Below are 16,262 nucleotides of genomic sequence, written 5' to 3' on the forward strand. Positions count from 1 at the left end.
CCGGTCTATCAACGCTGCAGCAGCACTTGCAATTGCCAGCTCACCGACTGTTGTGCGATGTGAGCACGCGCTGGAACTCCACTTTCCACATGTTGGCCAGGCTTTGTGAGCAGCAGAGGGCAGTAGTGGAATACCAGCTGCAACATGGTCGTCGCCTTTTCAGTCAGCTTCTGCTCTTCACAAGCGACGAGTGGGCAAGGATGTCTGACCTCTGTGAGGTTTTACGCAACTTTGAGGAATCAACACAGATGGTGAGCGGCGATGCCGCTATTATCAGCGTAACCATTCCACTTCTGTGTCTGCTGAAACGCTCGCTGCTCACAATGAAGGTGGACGTTTGAATGTGCAAGAGGTGGAAATGGGGAAAGACATTACACAGGCTGATAGCCAGACCACCCTCAGTTCGTCTTCTCAGTGCGAATTGGATGAGGAGGAGGAGCAGGAGACGGTTGCCTCTGCTACAGAGGGTAGTACCCACAGCAAGTTTATTCCATCTGTTCAGCGTGGATGGGCCAAAGAGGATGAGAAGATTGAGAGTCATCCTCCTGATGAGGACAGCAAAGTCTTGTCTGTTGGGACTCTGGCACACATGGCTGACTTTGTTATGCTTCCTTTCCCGTGACCCTCGCGTTATACGCATTTTGGCTAACACTGATTTATTGGTTGTTCACCCTTCTCGACCCCCGCTTCAAAGAGAACTTCTCTATCATTCCTGTGGTGGAGAGGACTGGCAAAATGGTACAATACCAGAAGGGCCTTGTGGAAAAATTGCTTCAAAAATTTCCAGGTGACAACGCTGGCAGCAGAGTATGTAGTTCCTTGGGCAACCGAGGAGGGGAGACTAGGGGAACAAACAGCAGTTCCAACAGAGGCAATGCAACACTCTCCAAGGCCTGGGACAGTTTAATGACACCCCGCCAGAAACCTCACCCTGATGTGTGGCCTAGTGTCCATCTAAGAATGTATGGTTGAACTCTATGGATAGGTGACGCTTCACAGATTTACCTAAAGGGTTGATTTTCCTCATGCCCACCCTGATGTTATAAAGGGCATGAACTGCCACCATGGCCGGGAGGCTCTGACCCGGAGATGGTTTGGAGCACACCCAGCAGTTGGATCTATTTGCCGTCTTTGCTAACTGCAAATGTATTCTGAATAACAAATTCGGATGTGACTCCTCATAACATTTTCCAAAGTACATTAGACAGAAAGAATAAAGGAATACGAGGTACCTGATTATTGAGCTTTGTGGTCCAGTAGCTTCTTGCAATGGCTGGCGTGGATCCACCCGTCACGTTCCTTGACTTTGAGGGAGGTTGGTGTTGTAAGTAGAACCTGGTACGGCCCGGTATATGTCGCCTCTAGTCTTGTCCTTGGATGTTTCTTTAGCACGACCCAATCACCTGGCTGACTAGCACTGGTTATTGAGTCTGGGTCCTGGAGAGACTCCCTAACCCGGTGGTGGACATCGGGTGATTACCCATGGGGCTGCCTGGGGGCATCCCTGATGGAATAAATGGTTACAGCGGAATATTGAGGCCATGGATCGGCTGTGATTTTTACCTTCTTTGCAAAAATCTGACCCAAGTACCGTCAAAGAAAAGGCAGTCGTGATGGTTCTCAACGTAATTCCCTACTAGGTTGGAAAATATATATACATTGAGATTCAGTAAAAAGTAAATTTTAACCACTTACCGCTACTCTAACGCCGAAAGGCGTCATCTCTGCGGCGCTCCCAGGCTACGCTAACGCCGATTGGCGTCATCTCGCGTGAGCCGAGATTTCCTGTGAACGCGCGCACACAGGAGCGCGCGTTCACAGGAACGCATAGTGCACAAGTTCATCTGCAGCCTGCCGGCCGCGATCATTGGCTGGCAGGCTGTAGATTTTTGAATCGTCCAATGAAATGGTTATGTCAGACGCTATTTTGAAAATAGCGTCTGATATAACTGCTGCCTGGTCCTCTGGTGGTCCCTTTAGCTTGGATCGACCACCAGAGGACACAGGCAGCTCAGTAAGTAGCACCAAACACCACACTACACATTAGATATTACCCTGTCATTTATTAACCCCTTATTTAGCACCTGATCACCCATATTAGACTCCCTGATCACCCTGATCACCCCCTTGTCCACCCCCCTGTCATTGATCACCCCCCCTGTAAGGGTCCCTCACCCCTGCCAGGTAGTTAGCTACTTGCTAGGTAGTTTAGCGCCCACCGCACCGCACCGCAGTCACCGATTAGTCGCTGATTAGCGTCATCGCTGTCGCTAATCAGCACTAGTACTATATAGTATCTGTAAGTGATCAATACTGATCGCAATCAGATCTATATAAGTACATTAGGGTCACCTTAGGTTCTACAAAAAACGCAGTGTTCGCCCAATCAGGCCTGATCTTGTGCGCACACTTGCGTTCAGTCCGCCCCACCGCAGTGACAGAATTTTTTTTTTCTGATCACTGCAAAAACACCGTAAAATCGCTGCGGCGCTATAAAAGATCACTTTTGAGCTTTTTGGATCTTTATTAGCGATCGCAGCTTTACTTCGCAAGCACTCCCTTTTACTAGGCAGGTTTGCTCTTTTTCCTGGGTAGTCTCAGAGGAATACCCCCTAAATTTAGTGAACCCAAAATGTCAAACAAGGGGTATTCCGCTGAAGAGGCCTACAGGATTCTGGCCGTGATGGATGAAAGCGATGGGGACGCCTCATCCACTGAATCCAGTGGTTCAGAATATGAACCTGTAGACAGCAGTGGCACTCTAACGGCTAGTGAGGATGACGAGGTAGAGGTCCCTGCTACGGCCAGACGTACCCGATCCCATGTAAGAGTTCTGCCTACCCTGCATGATGATCCTCATTTGCAGCAGAGTGGTGCTAGCGCTGATCTTGTTTATGGTGCGGCATACACCAGCAGCGCAGCACAGCCTGGACCTTCTACCAGCACTGCCGTATTCCCTGGTGAAGTGGCGAGCACCAGAAGGGCAGTTCCAGCTGGTACGGTGGCACGTGCAATAACTCCCCCGTCGCAGCCACCGCGTTCACAGGCCCGTAGAACCCTTAGTCTCCCAGAGGTGCTGGCATATCCTAATTGGCAATCCCCTGATTCCGCCGCACCCGTATTGCCCCCTTTCACCGCCCAGTCTGGAGTTCGCGTGGAGACGGCTCATTTAGGATCGGCCCTTCAGTTTTTTGAGCTGTTCTTCACCGCGGATCTCTATGACCTAGTTGTGGCAGAAACCAACCGCTACGCCACACAGTTTATTACCGCCAATCCGGAAAGCTTCTATGCCCAGCCTTTCCGGTGGAAACCAGTCACTGTTTCCGAGTTTAAATTTTTTTTGGGCCTTCTCCTCAGCATGGGTCTAACTAAAAAAAATGTATTGCGGTCATATTGGTCTAAAGACCCAATACATTTCATGCCCATGTTCTCTGCTGCAATGTCTAGGGCACGTTTTGAGGCCATCATGTGCTTTATGCATTTTACGGACAATAGCACCTGTCATCCAAGAGGCCACCCTGCTTATGACCGGCTCCATAAAATTCGGCCCCTCATAGACCATTTGTCATCCAGATTTGCAGATGCGTATACCCCTAATCAAAACATCTGCATAGACGAGTCCCTAGTACATTTTACCGGGCGCCTTGGCATAAAACAGTACATCCCCAGCAAGCGCGCCCGGTATGGGGTCAAACTGTATAAGCTCTGTGAAAGGGCCACAGGCTATACATATCGTTTTAGGGTCTATGAGGGAAAAGACTCAAAACTGGAGCCGGTCGGATGTCCTGACTACCTGGGGAGCAGTGGCAAGATTGTCTGGGACTTGGTGTCACCCTTACTCCACAAGGGGTACCACTTATACGTGGACAATTTTTACTCAAGCGTGGCCCTCTTTCGGCACTTACATCTAGTCGGAATTCAATGCTGTGGCACCGCGCGACCTAGTCGCCGGGGCTTCCCCCAACGGCTCGTTAGTACCCGACTTGCACGGGGGGAGAGGGCTGCCTTGTGTGACCAAGAACTGCTCGCGGTGAAGTGGAGGGACAAGAGGGACGTTTACCTTCTGTCCACCATTCACGCAGACACGACTGTCCAAATTGAACGGGCAACTGGAGTCATTGTGAAACCCCTCTCTGTCCACGACTATAACCTTCACATGGGAGGGGTGGACTTCAATGACCAGATGTTGGCTCCCTATTTAGTTTCCCGCAGAACCAGACGCTGGTATAAGAAGGTGTCTGTTTATTTGATCCAATTGGCGATGTACAATAGTTTTGTTCTCTACAGTAAGGCTGGGAGAACAGGATCCTTCCTAAAATTCCAGGAAGAGATCATTTCGGAAATCCTGTATCCAGGAGGGTCCGTGCCCCAAGGCCCTGATGTAGTGAGCCGGCTACATGGCAGACATTTCCCGTCTGTCTATCCTGGTACCCCAACTCAACGTTCCACAAGAAAAAGATGTCGTGTCTGTAGCAGGGGTGGAATAAGGCGTGACACCACCTTTTTTTGTCCTGACTGTCCTGACCAGCCTGCCCTATGCATAGGGGAGTGTTTCCGCAAGTTCCACACTCAGGTACACTATTAGCATAGGGATTGCGTACACAGGACAGGCACACAGGGGTCTTAGGGCCCTTTCACACAGAGCTGCCACAAACCTCTCCTTTCACCTGGGACAAAGTGCATAATGTACTTCGCCGCATCTCTGGGCGATTTGCGCTTTGCACATTGTCCCATGGGGAAGGAGAGGTTTGTTCAATAAAGGTAAAAAAAAAAAAAAAAAAAAAAAAATCACCGGTAAGCAAAAAAGTTATTGTTCTGTTTCAAAAGTTTATAAAAGTTAATGTTAATAAATTTATTGCGTTGCGGCCTGGTTTTTTTTTTTTTTTTTGTTTTTTTTACCTTCTAGGTGGACCAAGCGATCAAGCAGCTGCAGCACTGATGTGCATTCTGACAGAAGCATTGCGCTGCTGTCAGATTACACAAAAGTCGGTGTATGCGGCGCTGCAAGACGAGATTTCTCCTCTGCAGTAACAGATATGTTTGCCGAGGCATACGAGCTGAGGAGGAGGCGGCATTCCTATGCTTTGGCAAACACTTTGTATATATAAAAAAAATATAAAAAATCCCGGCAATGATTTATTCATCCACATCGATTGATGTGAATGGAGAAATCGGGTTTGCCAGGGCATACGAGCTAAGTGGGTATGGATGTTGGGCGGAGCTCCTATGTCCTGGCAGACGCCTTTCCCCTCCTTTTTTTTTTGGGCAGAGATTTTTTCATCCACATTGATCGATGCGAATGAAGAAATCTGTGCCGTTCATTTTTTTCTTTCAGCCCAGAGGCTGAACGGGAAAAAAAAATCTCATTACCTGTATGCTCAATATAAGGAGAATAGCAGAAACTCCTAATGCTGGCCATACATGTAATGATTGCGGAGACCCTCAAATGCCAGGGCAGTACAAACACCCCACAACTGACCCCATTTTGGAAAGAAGACACCCCAAGGTATTCCGTGAGGGGCATGAAAGTTTTAAATTTTTGACCCAAGTTAGCGGAAATTGAGACTTTGTGAGAAAAAAATAAATAAAATCAATTTCCGCTAACTTATGCCAAAAATGTTTTTTTCTATGAACTCACCATGCCCCTCATTGAATACCTTGGGGTGTCTTCTTTCCAAAATGGGGTCACATGTGGGGTATTTATACTGCCCTGGCTTTTTAGGGGCCCTAAAGCGTGAGAAGAAGTCTGGGACCGAAATGTCTAAAAATGCCCTCCTAAAAGGAATTTGGGCACCTTTGCGCATCTAGGCTGCAAAAAAGTGTCACACAAGTGGTATCGCCGTACTCAGGAGAAGTTGGGCAATGTGTTTTGGGGTGTCATTTTACATATACCCATGCTGGGTGGGATAAATATCTTGGTCAAATGCCAACTTTGTATAAAAAAATGGGAAATGTTGTCTTTTGCCAAGATATTTCTCTCACCCAGCATGGGTATATGTAAAATGACACCCCAAAACACATTCCCCAACTTCTCCTGAGTACGGCGATACCAGATGTGTGACACTTTTTTGCAGCCAAGGTGGGCAAAGGGGCACACATTCCAAAGAGCACCTTTAGGATTTCACCAGCCATTTTTTACACATTTTGATTGCAAGGTACTTCTCACGCATATGGTCCCCTAAATTGCCAGGGCAGTATAACTACCCCACAAGTGACCCCATTTTGGAAAGAAGACACCCCAAGGTATTCCGTGAGGGGCACGGCGAGTTCCTAGAATTTTTTATTTTTTGTCACAAGTTAGCGGAAAATGATGATTTTTTTATTTTTATTTTTTTCCTTACAAAGTCTCATATTCCACTAACTTGCGACAAAAAATAAAAAATTCTAGGAACTCGCCGTGCCCCTCACGGAATACCTTGGGGTGTCTTCTTTCCAAAATGGGGTCACTTGTGGGGTAGTTATACTGCCCTGGCAATTTAGGGGCCCAAATGTGTGAGAAGTAGTTTGCAATCAAAATCTGTAAAAAATGGCTGGTGAAATCCTAAAGGTGCTCTTTGGAATGTGTGCCCCTTTGCCCACCTAGGCTGCCAAAAAGTGTGACACATCTGGTATCGCCGTACTCAGGAGAAGTTGGGGAATGTGTTTTGGGGTGTCATTTTACATATACCCATGCTGGGTGAGAGAAATATCTTGGCAAAAGACAACATTTCCCATTTTTTTATACAAAGTTGGCATTTGACCAAGATATTTATCTCACCCAGCATGGGTATATGTAAAATTACACCCCAAAACACATTCCCCAACTTCTCCCGAGTACGGCGATACCAGATGTGTGACACTTTTTTGCAGCCTAGGTGGGCAAAGGGGCACATATTCCAAAGTGCACCTTTCGGATTTCGCAGGCCATTTTTTACAGATTTTGATTTCACACTACTTCTCACGCATTTGGGCCCCTAAATTGCCAGGGCAGTATAACTACGCCACAAATGACCCCATTTTGGAAAGAAGACATCCCAAGGTATTCCATGAGGGGCACTGCGAGTTCCTAGAATTTTTTATTTTTTGTCACAAGTTAGCGGAAAATGATGATTTTTTTTATTTTTATTTTTTTCCTTACAAATTCTCATATTCCACTAACTTGCGACAAAAAATAAAAAATTCGAGGAACTCGCCATGCCCCTCATGGAATACCTTGGGGTGTCTTCTTTCCAAAATGGGGTCACTTGTGGGGTAGTTATACTGCCCTGGCAATTTAGGGGCCCAAATGTGTGAGAAGTAGTTTGAAATCAAAATCTGTAAAAAATGGCTGGTGAAATCCGAAAGGTGCACTTTGGAATGTGTGCCCCTTTGCCCACCTTGGCAGCAAAAAAGTGTCACACATGTGGTATCGCCGTACTCAGGAGAAGTTGGGGAATGTGTTTTGGGGTGTCATTTTACATATACCCATGCTGGGTGAGAGAAATATCTTGGCAAAAGACAACATTTCCCATTTTTTTATACAAAGTTGGCATTTGACCAAGATATTTTTCTCACCCAGCATGGGTATATGTAAAATGACACCCCAAAACACATTCCTCAACTTCTCCTGAGTACGGCGATACCAGATGTGTGACACTTTTTTTCAGCCAAGGTGGGCAAAAGGGCACATATTCCAAAGTGCACCTTTCGGATTTCGCAGGCCATTTTTTACAGATTTTGATTTCACACTACTTCTCACGCATTTGGGCCCCTAAATTGCCAGGGCAGTATAACTACCCCACAAGTGACCCCATTTTGGAAAGAAGACACCCCAAGGTATTCCATGAGGGGCATGGCGAGTTCCTAGAATTTTTTATTTTTTGTCGCAAGTTAGTGGAATATGAGACTTTGTAAGAAAAAAATAAAATAAAAAATAAATCATCATTTTCCGCTAACTTGTGACAAAAAATAAAAACTTCTATGAGCTCACTATGCCCATCAGCGAATACCTTAGGGTGTCTACTTTCCGAAATGGGGTCATTTGTGGGGTTTTTCTACTGTTTGGGCATTGTAGAACCTCAGGAAACATGACAGGTGCTCAGAAAATCAGAGCTGTTTCAAAAAGCGGAAATTCACATTTTTGTACCATAGTTTGTAAACGCTATAACTTTTACCCAAACCATTTTTTTTTTACCCAAACATTTTTTTTTATCAAAGACATGTAGAACAATAAATTTAGCGAAAAATTTATATATGGATGTGGTTTTTTTTGCAAAATTTTACAACTGAAAGTGAAAAATGTCATTTTTTTGCAAAAAAATCGTTAAATTTCAATTAATAACAAAAAAAGTAAAAATGTCAGCAGCAATGAAATACCACCAAATGAAAGCTCTATTAGTGAGAAGAAAAGGAGGTAAAATTCATTTGGGTGGTAAGTTGCATGACCGAGCGATAAACTGCTAAAGTTGTGGAGTGCCGATTTGTAAAAAAAGGGCCTGGTCACTAGGGGGGTATAAACCTGTGGTCCTTAAGTGGTTAAAACCGAAACTCAAATACAAAAAAAACAAAAACCTTTGGAACACATACAATTGTATAGGACTGAATTAACACATCAATGTCTTGGAGGGTTCACCTGAAACTGTAAAAACTGGAAGGAGAATTTGTACCCACCCAGTCATTGAAATGCTAATTTGCCCACCCCCAAACCAACTCCAGATTAATTTTACCAAAGATGCAGAATTTAACATTACAAGGTCCCAAATTAAATTAGGTCTTTCTCAATTTTCTTTAAATACAAACAGTAAAATGGTTTACAAAGACCTTAATTTACCCTTCTCTGGCACACAAAATTAGAAACTCTACTGAATTACAGGAACCGATCTCTTTCCTCTCTGAGCTTCACATTTTCATATTTTAACCGTTCATATTGGGATTTAAAATCTGCTTCCTTGATCCATAACCTCGGCTGTCCCTGGTTTTATTGGACTCCATAGTTTTAGTTGGACGGGAGTACCTGACAGTGTTAGTTCGCACTGTCTGGGACTTTTTAATGCCCTGTTGCTGGATGGATTCATGCAGCCACAGTTCTGCCTTCTGGAGGGAACTGTGGCTTTGGAGTCCAGTGGGGCATTCACAGACAAACTTTTCCCAAATCCAGACCTCAAAGGTCCCTTCTTTGGGGATGGTCCACTCTGAACCTACAGTCCATTGGTGCCAATCTTTGAGGGACTTAGCAACTCCTCCTCCATAGATGGATTTCATGTGCTGCTTGGCTGTCCTATACTCAGAAGTGGTACCCTTCTGTTCCCTAGATTTCCCTACACCCATGCTTGAGCCTTCTAAAAGTAGGTGCGTCCACCTACAGTGTCCTGCGACACACGCCTGGACAGCTGCTACTCCTTCTTCGTTCGCCTCTGAGTTGCCCTAGGATTTCTGGCACTGACACACGGACTCTTTTCACCCTAGTTAGACCTCAGGAAAAGGAGTTGCAGCGTGAGGAAAAGGGCTCTCGCCGACACACAGGGGCCCTCAGAGTCTCCTAATGAGATATACCAGCCTCGGTTTTGGCTCTGAATAGTGACCTGACCACAGGATAGGGCTTCCAATTGACATGGAGTGGAATGTGCACACAGGAAACACACAGTGCTTCTGTGGAAAAAGGGGCACACAGAGAACACACAGTACCTTCTGTGGGGATGGGGTACACACAGAGAACACACAGTACCTTTTGTGGGGACGAGAGGCACACAGGAAGCACACAGTACTGCCGTGGGGGAAGGATCAACAGAGAACACACAGTACTAGCTGTTGAAAAAGGGGGTCATCACAGAGAACACACAGTACCTCTGTGGGGACGAGGGGTGCACAGGAAACACACAGTACTCCTGTGGGGAAAGGGGTTACTCACACAACTATTGTATGCCCGGATTATATATACCACCATGTCTCAAAAAAAAATCATCAACTCACTTTCCTTCGCCAATATGATTCTATATAGTCAAGCTGAACAGCACACAAAGCCCTTTTTGCAGTGACTGATCCAAAACCTCTCGCTCAGCAGCAACCCTTGAATTCAGACAGTAGTTCCCACACAATATCACCAGACCCCCAGTAACTAAAGAAAGGTCTCCCAACCAAATCTACAGAGAAGAGAAAGAGAGGGAAAAAGAGCGGGAAAGAGAAAGAGAGAGAGAGAGTGAGAGAGAAAAATATGTTCCGGAACAGTTTTAACAATACAACAGTTAGGGCACAACCAAACTAATCACAGACATAAAAAAAAAATTGTTTAGATACTGATGGCAATATCTGCCTGCTGTGGTGTTAAACTATAACCACCTGACCTTACACACAATGCCCTGTGTTGGATCTCTCACCATAGATCCTGTGTCCCAGCAGGGCACTGAACAGCCCTTTACGGTTGAGAAACCCCGACAGCAGTTATGCAAATATGCAAAAACAAGTATCTGGGCAGCTATTATTGGAAAAACATAAACCACATACACCAAAAGGTTCTTTCAGTAGATTTTTTTTCCTGATATCAGCAGATTGAAGTACACAGATTTCAATTCACAAAGAGCAAAACTTTCGCAAAAATGAGAGTAAGGAAAAGCATTTTCTTACCTTATTCTGGCCTTTTTAGCTTTTTGATAAGGAAGCTGTGTCTACTTTATGTTCTGCTGATAGCGGGGGAAAAATTTGCTCCCTAACTGTGCTCGCCAACTGATATCGCCGTTTGCTCCTTTGTCTCGTTCTCACAACCGAAAACGACCGCCAGAAGTACAATCGGGAAATCCTTGGTGTAGTGTGCGTCGATGTGTGCGCAATTCCTCCAAAATAACGTCACAGAGACGTTCTCAAGTAGGATCCAATAATGTGCCTGCTTCCAACAGCTAGGCAAGGTTTATTTATACCAGAAGATGGAAGGCGGTCTTACAATCATGACCAATGGGAAGACAGGTGATTGGCTGGAAGGCGGTCTTACAATCATGACCAATGGGGAGACAGGTGATTGGCTGGAAGGCGGTCTTACAATTATGACCAATGGGGAGACAGGCTATGGTATGAAGTGATTGGCTGGCGAAGATGTGAATGATCGCGCGAACATTGCGCGATTATTGCACAAATCAGCTACAGGTCGGATTGACCAGACCATCGTGCGAAAGTTTCTGCGCGATGCAAACACGAAAGAATCTGCGCATCTCCATAGGATAGATGGCGACCATACGGCGAACATAAAATTTTCAACAACAAGTACATAGCAGACCGTGTCAGCGTCCTCAGTGATCCTTCTGTGCCTTACAACTATTGGGTGTCCAAGCTGGACACGTGGCACGAACTGGCGCTCTATGCCTTGGAGGTGCTGGCCTGCCCTGCCACTAGCGTTTTGTCAGAGCGGGTATTTAGTGCTGCTGGGGGCAATAATAACTGATAAGCGCATCCGCCTATCAAGTGAAAATGCTGACCGGACAATTTCTGACCTTTTTCCTGTGAACCAGACACCCTCCCCTCTTCAGAGCAGGGGGTGACTGGTTTAATGCTCGGGTTCTCCCATTGACTTCCATTGTGCTTGGTATAGCACCCGAGCATCCCGAGGTGTTCTACCCGAGCACTTTGGTGCTCAATCAATACTAGTAGTAATACTAGGATTTTACATGCATGGAAGAAATAACACTGACACCAGGCAAGGGTCAAAGCATTTCTCATTTCAGGAAGTTAAGCAGTTTTTATATCGGGGAGGGTGTTCCTCTACTGAGGCTCATGTCATTGTTTCATTGGCTAGAATACAAAAATAAGAAAAGAGATAACACTTGGCATCTGTGCATTGTACATTATTTTACTAACTTTGGTATACAAACTATGTAAACATCTAAGTGCAAGTGCCATCTTGTAACGGCTTCAGCCTAACAGCAGCACAGCATACCTCATATGACACATCAGGGAGGAGGGTCCTCTTGGATTAGGTGAAGTCTTTGTGCTTTCAGTCCCAACTTGAGAGAATAAGGCATTGTCTGAGAGCTGGTCGGTATAGGGCCATCTTAGTTAATCAAGAATGATATCCACATCTCAATCACCGTGCATCTTAAACATTCAAATAAAAACCTCAAAACAGACTGGATAAAAATCAATGTACTCTATTATGTTCCGTGCATCTTATACCCAATAGATGTTACATTATTAAAATCTCACTTGGTGTTTTGCAGTTATGTGCCACCTTGGGAACAACAACATCATGTGCTTTTGACAACCTAATGGAACTAGGGCCTATTTGTAAGTATCAACACAAATGTATTACTACATTTTGGTGGGAACTTATCAAGCACTGCAGAATTCTGTCTCTAAAACATTGTAAAATTTTGCTAAACGTTGTGCTTTTGTAATCTGTTATGCTTATTTGTGGAAAAATATGCAACTTTTTTTATTTTACATTAATCTTGCCACTTTTAAAAAACAGGCCTGGTTAGCTATGTTAATTGGGTGTATGCCAGATTTAGGCAATTAAAAAGTTGTACAAATGTTGCAGTCTTATTCCAGTAAAGGGTGGCATAAAATCTGGAGTAATATCTCTAGACCTATGTAAAGAGGTGCCAAATGTATGAAACAGTGAGGGACACTTATCCAAACTGATGTACCCATTTTCTTTTTTTTTTTTTTAACCACCATTTCAAGGAAAAATGAATTTGTTACCACGAGGAAATTCAGCTTCATGGCAAATTTAATTTTCCCTGAAATTCAGATTGAACTGCGCTTCGGATACTTTGATTCGCTCATTCCTACACTGACCAATAATATAAACGCAACACTTTAGTTTTTTCTCCCATTTTGTATGAGCTGAACTCATAGATCTGAAACATTTTCTACATACACAAAAGACCCATTACTCTCAAGTATTGTTCACAAATCTGTCTAAGGCCGAATGCACACGGCCGTGTTTCACGGCCGTGAGCGGTCCGTGAAACCACGGGCTGGATTCCTGCTGAGAGCAGGAGCGCACGGCGTCATTGGTTGCTATGATGCCGTGCGCTCCCTGCTGCCGCCACAGTACAGTAATACACTGGTATAGATCATACCAGTGTATTACTGTATTGCGGTGGCAGCAGGGAGTGCACGGCGTCATAGCAACCAATGACGCCGTGCGCTCCTGCTCTCAGCAGGAATCCAGCCCGTGGTTTCACGGACCGCTCAGGGCCGTGAAACACGGCCGTGTGCATTCGGCCTTAGACAGATTTGTGAACAATATTTGAGAGTAATGGGTCTTGTGTATGTAGAAAATGTTTCAGATCTTTGAGTTCAGCTCATGCATAATGGGAGAAAAACCGAAAGTGTTGTTTTATAGTTTTGGTCAGTGTAGTTATAATAAATCCAGGGGGTGTTGGAAAGCCTTGTCCCATTTTCTTGACACTTTGGAAAAGCACAGAGAAGCATATAAAGGTAACAAATTATGATGCACATATGGCGTACACCATTTCTTTTTTTTTTTTTTTACGAGGGTAGAAATAGGTGGTAGATTTATCATCCACCATTAGTCACGTTGATAAATCTGGTGGAGTCTAACCGTTTCCTGACATCAGCCATATATGTAAAATGTTGTGTCCTTAAAGATGGTGTCCTCTCAGGAGTAGTGATGGACGAACATCTGCCAGGACTGTTCGTGAACACAATCAAATGTTCGCGAACCACAAGTTCGCTGCAGGTCCCATTCATTTTAATGGCAGGCAAACCTGAAAAACCTTCAGCTCATATTTGCAGCCAAGAAATAATTACTAGACGGGCACAAATAGTCCCACAACATGGACAGTGACATGCCAGATGTATTATTTGAATTTGAGATCTCCATTCATTATTTTTTTCAATGCGAAATATCGGCAATATAACTTTCGCGTATGCGCATGCGCACACCTTTTATAATTATTTTTTCCAATACCGTTTGTCACTGTGTAGCAGAGGGACCGCAGCAAAACAGCAAACAAATGCTAGAGTACCCAAATGCACTATGTAAAAAGTATATTATTGGTATACCCCCCACTTCTATCAGTTTTTTGGGGGGGCAACTGGTATACAGGGAGTGCAGAATTATTAGGCAAATGAGTATTTTGACCACATCATCCTCTTTATGCATGTTGTCTTACTCCAAGCTGTATAGGCTCGAAAGCCTACTACCAATTAAGCATTTTAGGTGATGTGCATCTCTGTAATGAGAAGGGGTGTGGTCTAATGACATCAACACCCTATATCAGGTGTGCATAATTATTAGGCAACTTCCTTTCCTTTGGCAAAATGGGTCAAAAGAAGGACTTGACAGGCTCAGAAAAGTCAAAAATAGTGAGATATCTTGCAGAGGGATGCAGCACTCTTAAAATTGCAAAGCTTCTGAAGCGTGATCATCGAACAATCAAGCGTTTCATTCAAAATAGTCAACAGGGTCGCAAGAAGCGTGTGGAAAAACCAAGGCACAAAATAACTGCCCATGAACTGAGAAAAGTCAAGCGTGCAGCTGCCAAGATGCCACTTGCCACCAGTTTGGCCATATTTCAGAGCTGCAACATCACTGGAGTGCCCAAAAGCACAAGGTGTGCAATACTCAGAGACATGGCCAAGGTAAGAAAGGCTGAAAGACGACCACCACTGAACAAGACACACAAGCTGAAACGTCAAGACTGGGCCAAGAAATATCTCAAGACTGATTTTTCTAAGGTTTTATGGACTGATGAAATGAGAGTGAGTCTTGATGGGCCAGATGGATGGGCCCGTGGCTGGATTGGTAAAGGGCAGAGAGCTCCAGTCCGACTCAGACGCCAGCAAGGTGGAGGTGGAGTACTGGTTTGGGCTGGTATTATCAAAGATGAGCTTGTGGGGCCTTTTCGGGTTGAGGATGGAGTCAAGCTCAACTCCCAGTCCTACTGCCAGTTTCTGGAAGACACCTTCTTCAAGCAGTGGTACAGGAAGAAGTCTGCATCCTTCAAGAAAAACATGATTTTCATGCAGGACAATGCTCCATCACACGCATCCAAGTACTCCACAGTGTGGCTGGCAAGAAAGGGCATAAAAGAAGAAAATCTAATGACATGGCCTCCTTGTTCACCTGATCTGAACCCCATTGAGAACCTGTGGTTCATCATCAAATGTGAGATTTACAAGGAGGGAAAACAGTACACCTCTCTGAACAGTGTTTGGGGGGCTGTGGTTGCTGCTGCACGCAATGTTAATGGTGAACAGATCAAAACACTGACAGAATCCATGGATGGCAGGCTTTTGAGTGTCCTTGCAAAGAAAGGTGGCTATATTGGTCACTGATTTGTTTTTGTTTTGTTTTTGAATGTCAGAAATGTATATTTGTGAATGTTGAGGTGTTATATTGGTTTCACTGGTAAAAATAAATAATTGAAATGGGTATATATTTGTTTTTTGTTAAGTTGCCTAATAATTATGCACAGTAATAGTCACCTGCACACACAGATATCCCCAGGGGTGGGATTCAAATTTTTAACAACAGGTTCCCTACTCAGCGGTGGATACGCAGCGCGTCACGAGTCACGACACATATTTACATACACCATATATATGCAACACAGTCACGACATATTTACATACATCTCACATTGCTTCTCCCCACATGGCCCCCTCCATGTTCTCACATTGCTTCTCCCCACAGATTCATGGCCCCCTCCATGTTCTCACATTGCTTCTCCCCACATGGCCCCCTCCATATTCTCACATAGCTTCTCCCCACAGATTCATGGCTCCCTCCATGTTCTCAAACTTCTCATATAGCTTCTCCCCACAGATTCATGGCCCCCTCCATTTTTGTTATGTTGTCACATTTCAATTTCAGCCCCTGGTCGGTGGTCCCCTCCTTAATGCCAACTTGTCAGTGTCACACAAATCACACTCAACCAACCAGGCTGTCCCGAGTCCTGACCTGTCCAGACTCCTTTCTGTTAGGCTAGGGGCCGGCTCTTCAATCTTTCATGGCTGTGTGTGGGGTGTGGACTGTCAGCAACTAGGGCACTCTGCAGACAGTGAGAGGACTCCTCTCTCCTTCTCTGTTCTGGGCTGGCAGCTTCGCGGCGCTGCTCACTCTCAAGACACTCCCCTTTGTTGCCATGACTGCGAGGCTGGGGGCAGGGCGGCAGCACTGTGGAAGACTGGCTGACACACACACAGCCACGCTCACGCTGACTGACTGTAAGTAACAGCCGCAGGCTGAAAAATACAGGGGTGCAGGCCAGGGGCGTAGCTAAAGGCTCATGGGCCCCGGTGCAAGAGTTCAGCTTGGGCCCCCCTTCCCTCAGTGCTTTGTGGCCAGG

The 16,262-nt window shown here is 45.1% G+C and overlaps 1 protein-coding gene across 2 annotated transcripts in view; it reads left to right on the forward strand.

Annotated features, from left to right (window-relative positions):
• The window catches only part of LOC122922544 (aromatic-L-amino-acid decarboxylase-like), a 287,546-nt gene that overhangs the window by 89,175 nt on the left and 182,109 nt on the right, over window positions 1–16,262 (forward strand). For both annotated transcript variants that reach the window (XM_044273181.1, XM_044273180.1), the window contains exon 7: window positions 12,159–12,225. In XM_044273181.1, the coding sequence (XP_044129116.1) occupies window positions 12,159–12,225 (67 nt within the window). The remainder of the gene's footprint in view (window positions 1–12,158; window positions 12,226–16,262) is intronic.

The sequence above is a fragment of the Bufo gargarizans genome, unplaced genomic scaffold (genome assembly GCF_014858855.1).
Source record: "Bufo gargarizans isolate SCDJY-AF-19 unplaced genomic scaffold, ASM1485885v1 fragScaff_scaffold_459_pilon:::fragment_2:::debris, whole genome shotgun sequence".
In the NCBI taxonomy this organism is placed as follows: domain Eukaryota; kingdom Metazoa; phylum Chordata; class Amphibia; order Anura; family Bufonidae; genus Bufo; species Bufo gargarizans.